The sequence below is a fragment of the Salmo salar genome, chromosome 08, assembly GCF_965601325.2.
Source record: "Salmo salar chromosome 08, fSalSal1, whole genome shotgun sequence".
Taxonomy (NCBI): domain Eukaryota; kingdom Metazoa; phylum Chordata; class Actinopteri; order Salmoniformes; family Salmonidae; genus Salmo; species Salmo salar.
The window spans coordinates 17,129,176-17,141,598 of NC_138298.1; the positions used below are offsets into that span (position 1 = coordinate 17,129,176).

Here is a 12,423-nt window from a genome sequence, read left to right on the forward strand (position 1 = left end):
AATCTCTTTTGAGCTAAACTGATTTTGATTTGTATTGTATTGAATGGCCTCTAAAAGTACATTTAAAAGTGACCCATACAATAAGGGGATCGTCTGTTGTGCAGAAAAAAGTCAATTATGAATTATTTTGTCTTAGTTAATTAAGAAAAAATTGTCATCCAATAGGCTTTGATTACAGTTCCAATGTCCCCGTCCACGTGGAAATTCTGTAAGAGTTGTATGGAGGCCAATTAGATGGTGGTCCGATCGCATTCTGTCTCCTATTTATACTTTTTTAAACTTTTGATGCCAGCAAGAATGAGACCAGGAAGTAATCCAGACGGCTAGTTTGATTAAACCTCTGTGTATATCTCATTAGGTCAGGGTTTTTCAGCCTCCATTTGTCCACTAGTTCAAATTTTGCCATGATATTTGTGATCTCCTTAAGTGCTTGAGGGGGATAGTTTGTAGTGTGATTTCCTTTACGATCCATTGAGGTACTTAAAACCGTATTATAATAGATTCATTCGTTGCTTGTGAGCTCAATAGATTATTATATATATTTTCGATGAACTGTGGATCATCATTATTTGGCCCATAAAGATTAATTAGCCAGATCTGTTTTTGGTCCAATGCCATATTTAAAATAATCCATCTTCCTTGAGGATCTGTTTGCACAGTGTGAACAATGGGATTACGTTTTTTTATAATCACCCGTTTTGAGATTCTTTGCCCATGACAAAAATACTTATATTTGTCGAGTGAGTTTCCTGTAAACAATAGATATTATATTATTTTTCTTTTAGCCAGGTATAAATGTATCTACTTTTTTTATGATCTGCTAAGCCATTACAATTGTAACTGGCTATACTTATTTCTCCACTTACCATAATGATACCCTCGTTTCAATTATACTTACCACAACCAATGTTTGTAAACTTACCATTAAAAAGCACCATGATGATTAAGTGTCCATATAGCTGTACCATAATATTTGCACTGTTAAGCATACTGTAGATGCAACTTTGTAAACCTCCAATTGTCCTCATATTCCACCCACTAAATCCTCCCCCATATCTAGGCCCAAGACCATCAGACCATCTCCCTGACTCATGACGGATCTTTGCATCCTGAGGCAAATCCTTGGCCGCCAATTGGCGTAGGCCAGAGGGATATATGGGCAGTCCCATGAAAACAATTCAATACTGCCACCCTTCACTAACACATTCAAAGCCCCGTAGGTCTATTGCATATCTATGAGGGTGCTTTTTAATTAAGAGAATTAAACAAATAACATGGAAAACAGTCATTAAAAAATAAAGAAATAACAATAATATATCATATTAATAGAAATAATAACAGCGCAATTTTATAAATTTATGCACATATTTAGAAAGTCCTAGCAACGCTATAAGCATGTCAGCCCCGCCTGCTCAGTTCATTGGATCCAATTGTTTGATATACAGTATCAGTCAAAAGCTTGGACACACCTACTCATTCCAGGGTTTTACTTGATTTTTTACTATTTTCTACATTGTAGAATAATAGTGAAGACATCAAAACTAGGAAATAACACATGGAAACATGTAGTAACCAAAAAACTGTTAAACAAATCCAAATATATATTTTTGATTCTTCAAAGTAGCCACCCTTTGCCTTGATGACAGCTTTGCACACTCTTGGCATTCTCTCAACCAGCTTCACCTGGAATGCTTTTCCAACAGTCTTGAAGGAGTTCCCACATATTCTGAGCACTTGTTGGTTGCTTTTCCTTCACTCTGCGGTCCAACTCATCCCAAACCATCTCAATTGGGTAGAAGTCGGGTGATTGTGGAAGCCAGGTCAATCTGATGCAGCACTCCATCACTCTCCTTCTTGGTCAAATAGCCCTTACACAGCCTGGAGGTGTGTTGGGTCACTGTCCTGTTGAAAAACAAATGATAATCCCACTAAGCGCAGACCAGATGGGATGGCTTATCGCTGCAGAATGTTGTGGTAGCCATGCTGGTTAAGTGGTGGATTTGGCGTCGAAATTAGCAGAAAACAATCCCATACCTACTGTAAAATATGGTGGTGGATCTTTGATGTTATGGGCCTATTTTGCTTCCACTGGTCCTGGGGCCCTTGTTAATATCAACGGCATCATGACCCAGTACCAGGATTTTAGTCCAAAACCCGGTTGCCTCTGCCAGGAAGCCGAAACTTGGCGGGAAGTGGATCATCCAGCACACATCAAAATCCACAAATAAATGGTTAGTTGGCCACAAAATCAAAATTTTGCAATGGCCATCTCAGTCTCTAGATTTAAAACCCATTGAAAACCTTTGGTTTGAATTGAAGTTGGCAGTCCATAGCGCAAATGAAGGATATCAAGGATCTGGGAGGATTCTGTATGTAGAAATGGTGTAAGATTCCTCCCAATGTGTTCTCCAACTCATAAAGTATTTTAGAAAAAGTATCTGTGCCATTAAGCTATTGAAAGGATTTAAAAACGGGTGTAAAACAAAATATTGTTCTCTGAGCAATTGTATTAGTATAAAATAATATAATTTCCCTTTTTTTTTTTGCATACAATGTAGCTCAGTATTTGAATGATTTATTTTGCTCATCTTTATCAAGGGTGTCGATAATGTCAAAGCCCACTGTAGGTGCCCCAGGTCCCCAGATGTGGTAGTCCAGCCCTGCTTACATCCTTGACAATTGTAGACGGTGTTAATAGTGTACAATATAGCGTTGAGCATTGACAGTGGTACTTAACTTAAGCACCCTCTTTCCCCCAATCACTCTCTCTTAGGCGAAGGACATCTCACTGGAGGCCACAGGAGCTTTGTGAAGCCAGCAGAACACAACTTGTGGAGAGATGACCAACCCATAGCTATAGATGAGGGGAGTGGAACCTCAAACCAGCATGTTATCGTGATAGAGGTTAGTGTCATAGTGTAACATAAAAATTACAGTACATTAAATGTGGCCCGTTTATTTCAGAAAGGCTTCCCTCAGCTATTCACTTGCTTACATGTACATCCTCATTTACCTTCCATAGGGGAGCCTGTGAGACTTTGTTATCCAATTCAACTCATGTACCGATAATAACCTCCTCTCTTCTTGTGCCAGTCTGCAGATGCAGAGGCTGCAGGTCCTGGAGGATCGTCTCTGGTCAAGCAGAAGAGGACTGAAGGAGAGGAGGACCCACGACACTGCAGAGACATCCAGACTGGAGCAGCGGCGGGAGTGGCGCCCCCTGTAGCCACGGAGGACATCGCCACAGCGCCGCAGCCCAGGACCCAACGCTGCATCACGGAGGTCAGTGGAACGCCGAACGCCGTCCTCAAGTCAGAGACAGACACAAAGACTTTAACTGTAACACGTAGGCTCTTACACACAGGGTCTGACCCAGAGAGACTAGAGCTGGAGCATCTGCGCTGTCCTCCTGCTCCCAGCTCAGAGTATTTACTTTACGGTAACCCGAGCCCTAGGAGGGTTCATTCCCATCGGGACTCAGGTGACGTGTTAGAGTCTGGCAATGATCCGTTTTGTTCTTACGCTACAGAGATGGAGCCTGGCAACATGCCCTTGGGTTTGGAGACACAGAGTGATCTGTCTAGAGTGGACGGGATCCGGTATAGTAGTAGTGCATATTCTGAAGGGTTCCTAGATAAGAAAGGGGAGGGTTTGGTCGTAAATGAGGTGACTGTGAAAGTGGAGGACGACACTCCTCTGATATGGAATATAGACGAGACTCACTTAGGAGAAGGACACTCACAGGGCAGAGATTTCTTAGTTTACAGGGACAGTTTAGAGAAAAATGTAAATGTTGCCACCCAGTCCCATTTACACAGGCTCAGGGATCGGGACCCATTGTCCATGTCGATGGAGACTTCCAATTCACACAGCCGTGTCCTTTTCGATCAGTTATTGAACTCAAAGGACCAAAGGGCCAAGGCTCGAGGAGGGGGAGCAACATCAGGTGATAGTAAAGAAAAATGGTTATTCTGCATGTTCTGTAACAAAGGCTTCAGCTGCCCCCAGAAGGTGGAGGTCCACCAGAGAGTCCACACAGGGGTGAAATCCTTCAGCTGTACCCAGTGTCACATGCACTTCGCCCAGGCTAGCAGCCTAAAGAGGCACCAAAGGGTCCATACAGGGGTGAAACCATTCAGCTGTAACCAGTGTCAGATGCGCTTCGCCCAGACTGGTGACCTGAAGAGGCACCAGAGGGTCCACACAGGAGAGAAGCCCTACAGCTGCCCCCAGTGTGAGAAGAGATTCTCCCACCAGCACCATCTGAAGATGCACCTGAAGGTCCACACGGGAGAGAGGCCATTCAGAGAGTAACTAACTAAGGATACACCAGCAGAAAAAACACTCCACTATAACATAGAAAGTAACCATTCCACTCGATAGCTTCTGACTTTTACATCAAACCCTGTATTAGACAACGATACATTTTCAATGTTGTCAACAGAAAAGATCCACAAATGCATTTTGAATAACGAGAGTAACAGATTTCAGTGTAGAATATTCCTGGGTAAAATATTGCATCCAAACATTGAACACTAAAAAGTCTGTTGCATATTGTGTTTGTACTGTGTAGGCAAGGGATTCTCAACTGGGTGGTCACACAAATATCTAGTGGTAAAGCGAATCCTGGAGAGAGTACCGAGTGCAACGTGGAACCACTGCTTCCTACACAGGGAGGCATTGGTGCCTGAACTCCACGCCACTCTTCAGGATGTGATCAAGTGTGTCAACAATATCAAAAATAAAAGGTGTTTCCAGGCCTTCTGTAGGGATATGGGGAGCGAGCAACAGCAGGTGCTTTATCATGCAGAGGTCCGCTGGCTTCCAGTGGTAAAGTGTTGGGTCGCTTTTATGAGCTTCAAGCCGAGATTGCTGCGTCTCTTTAGGAAAACAAGTAATCTCTGTACAAACATTTCGATTGTAAGGAATGGAGAGAACAAGAGAGAGAACAAGAGATAAGACGACTAGTTACGGTACCCCTTTCGGGAGGAGATGGGAAGTGTCACGTTTCCAAGCAACAAAGAGGTCCAGCTGGTGGACTGTCATTTGACTGCGGACTGAGTATGGGCATCCCGGAAATGACACTGCCACAGTTCTGGTGCAGCTTAATGGGAGAGTATCCTGCTCTCGCCTGTCATGCAATCAGAATCATGCTACCGTTCAGCACTACCTATCTGTGTGAAAGTGGCTTCTCTGCTATGGCCAAGCTGAAAACTAAAAGCAGAAACTGGCAATTTTTTAAACATTTAAAAAAAAACATTTATCCTTTATTTAACTAGGCAAGTCAGTTAAGAACAAATTCTTATTTACAATGACGGCCTACCCCGGACGACGCTGGGCCAATTGTGTGCCGCCCGTTGGGACTCCCAATCACAGCCTGGACAGCCAGCATGACCTCCGAGTTGCCCTGTCAACCAGCTTTCCCACACACCCACGCACGCACACACACAATAAATAAACAGGTTAATGAGTTATTGTTCACTAGGTTAATTATTGTTGTTAATTCATTCTGACATTCATATTACATGTTATTGAACTGGTTAAAAAGTATACCTTTAAACAAACTTTAAGGTTGTGAAACTATTCACATGGTAATTGATGATTAAGAATTCCTAATGATTGCTGTTTTTTCTATTTTAAAAACTGGTATGTGTTACTGTTCATTAACATTATTGGACTGGTTTTGATGTCATGTTCTGAGTCGGATAATGTATTACACCACACTCCTGAACTGGTCTCCTAATTAAAATGGCTTATTCTCTTGAATTTACAATAAATATTTTCTCAGTTAATATGGCTGTGTAATTACTTTCTTTAATACCATAGTAGTAGCCCGTTGAGACAGTCTATTTTGCAAGTGAAGCCTGCCCAAGAAGGCAGCTGCAATACAACATTACAGAATGTAATCATCAACAGTCCATAATATTGGGTCGAGACTCAATTGTCATTGTAAAATTTTGGTCCCCAGGCAAAACCAGTTGAGAACCACTGGTGTAGGCTATAATGAAATAGGCATTTGTGAACATCATACTTTCATTCCACTACAGATTTTTTTCTGTAGAGACACTTTTAATGAGAAAATGTATGCAGTTTATCAAGTTTATTCAGATTTTTAGTTGAGACATGTATGTGTGGTTTTCATATGGTGTATTTAAAACTTGTTCACATTTAATAAACACAAAATTTGACTTTTCATTTTAAGACTTTCATTGTGACTCTCTTTAATACACCTCACATCAGATCTCACCCTATTCTGCAAACACCCAACAGCGCTTTATAACCAATATACACTAAATATAAATAAATATACCCCCACACTAACAAACACCTACTGTACACAAAATATTTGTTCACAAAAGTAGTGCACTGGGCCTTTAATAGTCCTGTATTAGTGGAAGGATTTGATATTTGTCCAGGAACTACCCCCCCCCCCCCCCCCCCCCCCAGGTTTGACTGATGATGACTTTTGTACGTATTTTTAATGGGTTTAACAACAATTAAGTAATCCTGTAACTACAGTGTAGGACTCAGTCATCTGTATCATCTGTCTCTTCCAGGAGGAGGAGGCTCCAGAGGTGCTGCTGGTCAAGGAGGAGGGGTGTGAGGAGGGTCTGGGGAACACTGAGGGGAACATGGTCATGGAGGACAACCAGACTACACCTCCTCCTGAACCCACAGAGGAACTAGCTGAGCAGCACAGGACCACACACAGTCTCACTGAGGTGAGCCCACTGAACTACTGTCTGAATGGTATTATGGGGGTGCCACAGGGTTCTCGGGCCGACTCTTTTCTCTGTATATATCAATGATGTCGCTCTTACTGCTGGTGATTCTCTGAATCAGCCCCATATACTACCCACCACTGCGACCTGTATGCTCTCGTTGGCTGGCCCTTGCTTAATATTCGTCGCCAAACCCACTGGCTCCAGGTCATCTAGAAGTATTTTCTAGGTAAAGCCCCGCCTTATCTCAGCTCACTGGTCACCATAGCAACACACACCCGTAGCACACGCTCCAGCAGGTATATTTCACTGGTCATCCCCAAAGCCAATTCCTCCTTTGGCCGCCTTTCCTTCCACTTCTCTGCTGCCAATGACTGGAGCGAATTGCAAAAATCACTGAAGCTGGAGACTTATTTCTCCCTCACTAACTTTAAACATCAGCTGTCAGAGCAGCTTACCAATCACTGCACCTGTACACAGCCCATCTGTAAATAGCCCACCCAATTACCTCATTCCCCAAATTGTTATTTATTTTTGCTCTTTTTGCACCCCAGTATCTCTACTTGTACATCATCATCTGCACATCTATCACTCCAGTGTTATTGCTAAATTGTAATTATTTTGCCACTATGGCCTATTTATTGCCTTACCTACCTAATCTTACCACATTTGCACACCCTGTATAAACATTTTTCTATTTCGTTTTTTTTCTATTGTGTTATTGACTGTACATTTGTTTATGTGTAACTCTGTGTTGTTGTTTTTGTTGCACTGCTTTGCTTTATCTTGGTCAGGTCGCAGTTGTAAATGAGAACTTGTTCTCAACTGGCCTATCTGGTTATATAAAGGTGAAATAAAAAACGAATTAGCTCAGGTCCCATATCAAAAAGCCTCTCAGATTAGGAGTGCTGATCTAGGATCAGTTTTGCCTTTTAGATCATAATGAATAAGATTATATGGAAAGATCCTAAATCAGTACTCCTATTCTGAGGCTATTTGTGGATCTGAGGAAGGTCTTGTTTTAATTTAGTCAAAAAGGGCGACTGCACTTCCTGATTTGGCCTTGTTTTTCATCAATGTGCAATGCTAGAGGCCATGACTGAAGCCAACGAGAGTTGACTTCGGGGTGTGTTTTGATCAGTGGAGGCTCCTCAGAGGGGGAAGGGAGAGGACCTTCCTCAGTGAATTTCATAAAAATACAAACATTGAAACAATTTAGTATAGGTAACTATACTAAATATATTCACATATCACCAAATAATTGATTAAAACACACTGTTTTGCAATGAAGGTCTACAGTAGCCTCAACAGCACTCGCTTGGGTAGCACCATGGCGTAGCCGGTGGTCAGCCAGTTTCCGTCCTCCTCTGAACAGTTATTATTATTATTATTTTTTAATTATTTTTGACTTTTAACCCTTTTTCTCCCCAATTTCATGGGATCCAATTGGTAGTTACAGTTTTGTCTCATCGCTGCAACTCCCTTACTGACTCGGGAGAGGCGTCCTCCAAAAACACGACCCAACCAAGCAGCACTGCTTCTTGACATAATGCCCGATTAACCCGGAAGCCAGCCACACCAATGTGTCAGAGGAAACACCGTACACCTGGTGACCATGTCAGCGTGCATGCGCCCCGCCCGCCACAGTAGTCGCTAGAGCACGATGGGACAAGGACATCCCTGCCGGCCAAACCCTCCCCTAACCCAGACGATGCCGGGCCAATGCAGCTAGCTAGCTAGTTTAGCCTTCTCAAACACCCGGCTCAAACAGCGAGGGATACTATGTTAGCTAGCTGGCTATGGCTATCACTGGAACTCTTCTGAGTCAAGGTAAGCTTTTGGTTTTATTAATTTATTGTCACCGGGGCCCGCCGGTGTAACTGCTAAACTGCTTGCTGTATACTGTAACGTTTGTAGCTGGTTGATTAACGCATAAGTTCTAGTAGCTAGCTATGTTGACTATGACGTTAGGTGACAACTATGTAGGCTGTGTGTAGCGGTTAGCAGTTATGGAATGAAGGTTTGATTTGGAGAAAATGTTTTCGTCTGGTCACATACAGCTGTTGTGTTGTGCACTGAAGTCCACAAGCGAATGGAAAAGTTGCAAGGACAAGAGCGCATAGATGCGAGTAGGAATTATACACTGTGCAAAGCGGTATTGAATGTGTCAACTGTCTGGATTACTCAGATTTTTCTCTTGACCTTTTGTAGCAACCTCCTGATGGGTATATGGAAAATTTGAGTATCATGTAGTATCCTAAACCTGTCCATTGTTACATTGAGCTAGATGAATAAAATACGAATGATAGTCATTCAATATGCTGTAATAGAAGTAAGGCCATGCTCATAAAAAAAATCATCCTCTCTCATCTTAAATGGCACCGACTGTCACTGGATTTGATGTTGGTGTTTCTTTGCCATTAAATCACAACAAACAAGGGCAGTATTGAGTACAGCGAGGTAAGCTAAGTTCATTTTGCTATGAAGAGAACAAAGTTTTGAAGTTGAGGCCTTTCTCCCCCGACGGTCAGCCAATTGACCCTTCGCTTAGCCCCGCCCTAGAATTTTGGGTAACCAATCGCAATGCTACAATGCATTTCAACTGTTGTCAAGTCCTCGGACAAGCTCACGCTTAAATTGCATGAAAGCCAGTGAGGGCTATGGCAAAGTGGTCTTGTGATAATTGTTTGTTTTTCTGCTGGTCAGAGGCAGCAGGCGCTCCACGTTAAACGAATGGGGACAAGAGAGGTGAATTGTTTTGCTCTCAAGGAAGGGTGCCATTGAAAGGAGTGATTACTGGGGTAGGGGTAAATGTGAAAGTTGACCAACTGAAGGGGAAGATTCCCGGTGTTTATAATGCTCGTCATTTGGTGTGACACAAACAGGGAGGGTGAGTGGTGAAACAGAAGAGTCGCTGGCTCTCCTTTTGAGTTTTGATGTTGAGTCTTTGCCCGACAAAGGGATATTAGGATATATAAGTTATCCCGTACAAGCTTTTGTGCCAAATACATTACGTTGTTACAGGTGTCAAGCTTAAGTGCACAACCAACTCACAACCACCTCCTCCAGGACTGCTGCTCTGGGCATGTGGCAGCAGTGTATAGGAGGGAGGTTCCTAGATGTGAGAAGTGTGCAGAAGGGCATGAGACAAAGGAATGTGTAGCATTGGGGAAAGTAGTGGTATGTGTTAATTGTAGAGGTGCCCATCGGGCTGGGCATCAGAAATGTCCGGTGCGAGAGAGGCAGGTTGAGGTTTCCAGGGTTAGAGTAGTGCAGAAGTTGTCGTATGCTGAGGCAGTGAAGAAAGTAGAGGAAGATGGGTCAAGGGGGAGGGATCCTTAGAAGAGTGGTGTGAGTAGTAGATCTGTACCAGTACAGAGGGATAGGGCAACAAGTGATATATGTTTCAGTAAGATTGGATTTTTGGCATTTATAGCAATGGTTATCAACTGTACTGCAGGGATGGAACGTAAGTCACAGAAAATGGAGGTGGTGGTGGCAGATTCAGAGAGATATTTGGGTGTGCGAGACTTGACATCAGAAGAGTTACAGGGTGTGTTAAGTGGTGGTGTCCCATCGTTTCAGGCTGTTGGCCTGAGGTAGCACTAAATCATTTTAAATAGTGGAGTAGGGTGGTGGTTTTTAGTGAGTGTAGGGTTAGATGGTATGCTATTTGTTGATTTATATATACTTCTCAAAAAAATAAAGGGAACACTTAAACAACACAATGTAACTCCAAGTCAAACACACTTCTGTGAAATCAAACTGTCCACTTAGGAAGCAACACTGATTGACAATAAATTTCACATGCTGTTGTGCAAATGGAATAGACAACAGGTGGAAATTATAGGCAATTAGCAAGACACCCCCAATAAAGGAGTGGTTCTGCAGGTGGTAACCACAGACCACTTCTCAGTTCCTATGCTTCCTGGCTGATGTTTTGGTCACTTTTGAATGCTGGCGGTGCTTTCACTCTAGTGGTAGCATGAGACAGAGTCTACAACCCACACAAGTGGCTCAGGTAGTGCAGCTCATCCAGGATGGTACATCAATGCGAGCTGTGGCAAGAAGGTTTGCTGTGTCTGTCAAAGTAGTGTCCAGAGCATGGAGGCGCTACCAGGAGACAGGCCAGTACATCAGGAGACGTGGAGGAGGCCGTAGGAGGGCAACAACCCAGCAGCAGGACCGCTACCTCCGCCTTTGTGCAAGGAGGAGCAGGAGGAACACTGCCAGAGCCATGCAAAATGACCTCCAGCAGGCCACAAATGTGCATGTGTCTGCTCAAACGGTCAGAAACAGACTCCATGAGGGTGGTATGAGGGCCCGACGTCCACAGGTGGGGGTTGTGCTTACAGCCCAACACCGTGCAGGACGTTTGGCTTTTGCAAGAGAACACCAAGATTGGCAAATTCGCCACTGGCGCCCTGTGCTCTTCACAGATGAAAGCAGGTTCACACTGAGCACATGTGACAGTCTGGAGACGCCGTGGAGAACGTTCTGCTGCCTGCAACATCCTCCAGCATGACCGGTTTGGCGGTGGGTCAGTCATGGTGTGGGGTGGCATTTCTTTGCGGGGCCGCACAGCCCTCCATGTGCTCGCCAGAGGTAGCCTGACTGCCATTAGGTACCGAGATGAGATCCTCAGACCCCTTGTGAGACCATATGCTGGTGCGGTTGGCCCTGGGTTCCTCCTAATGCAAGACAATGCTAGACCTCATGTGGCTGGAGTGTGTCAGCAGTTCCTGCAAGAGGAAGGCATTGATGCTATGGACTGGCCCGCCCGTTCCCCAGACCTGAATCCAATTGAGCACATCTGGGACATCACGTCTCGCTCCATCCACCAACGCCACGTTGCACCACAGACTGTCCAGGAGTTGGCGGATGCTGTAGTCCAGGTCTGGGAGGAGATCCCTCAGGAGACCATCCGCCACCTCATCTGGAGCATGCCCAGGCGTTGTTGGGAGGTCATACAGGCACGTGGAGGCCACACACACTACTGAGCCTCATTTTGACTTGTTTTATGGACATTACATCAAAGTTGGATCAGCCTGTAGTGTGGTTTTCCACTTTAATTTTGAGTGTGACTCCAAATCCAGACCTCCATGGGTTGATAAATTGGATTTCCATTGATTATTTTTGTGTGATTTTGTTGTCAGCACATTCAACTATGTAAAGAAAAAAGTATTTAATAAGATTATTTCATTCATTCAGATCTAGGATGTGTTATTTTAGTGTTCCGTTTATTTTTTTGAGCAGTGTATTATATAAACTCAGCAATAAAAGAAACAGCCCTTTTTCAGGACCCTGTCTTTCAAAGATAATTCGTAAAAATCCAAATAACTTCACAAGGGGTTTAAACCTGTTTGGGATAGGGGGCAGTATTTTCATGGCCGGATAAAAAACGTACCCGATTTAATCTGGTTACTACTCCTGCCCAGAAACTAGAATATGCATATAATTAGTAGATTTGGATAGAAAACACTAAAGTTTCTAAAGCTGTTTGAATGGTGTCTGTGAGTATAACAGAACTCATATGGCAGGCCAAAACCTGAGAAGATTCCATACAGGAAATGCCCTGTCTGACAATTTGTTCTCCTTCTGTGGCATCTCTAGCGAAAATACAGCATCTGTGCTGTAACGTGACATTTTCTAAGGCTTCCATTGGCTCTCAGAAGGCGCCAGAAAGTGTAATGGGGTGTCT

General features: G+C 43.6%; 1 protein-coding gene across 1 annotated transcript in view; it reads left to right on the forward strand.

Moving 5' to 3' along the window:
- LOC106610083 (uncharacterized) overlaps positions 1 to 12,423 on the forward strand; it is a 45,040-nt gene that overhangs the window by 4,023 nt on the left and 28,594 nt on the right. The window contains exons 2-4 of the mRNA XM_014209238.3: positions 2,774 to 2,904; positions 3,094 to 3,282; positions 6,558 to 6,722. Coding sequence (XP_014064713.2) covers positions 2,774 to 2,904; positions 3,094 to 3,282; positions 6,558 to 6,722 — 485 coding nt within the window. The remainder of the gene's footprint in view (positions 1 to 2,773; positions 2,905 to 3,093; positions 3,283 to 6,557; positions 6,723 to 12,423) is intronic.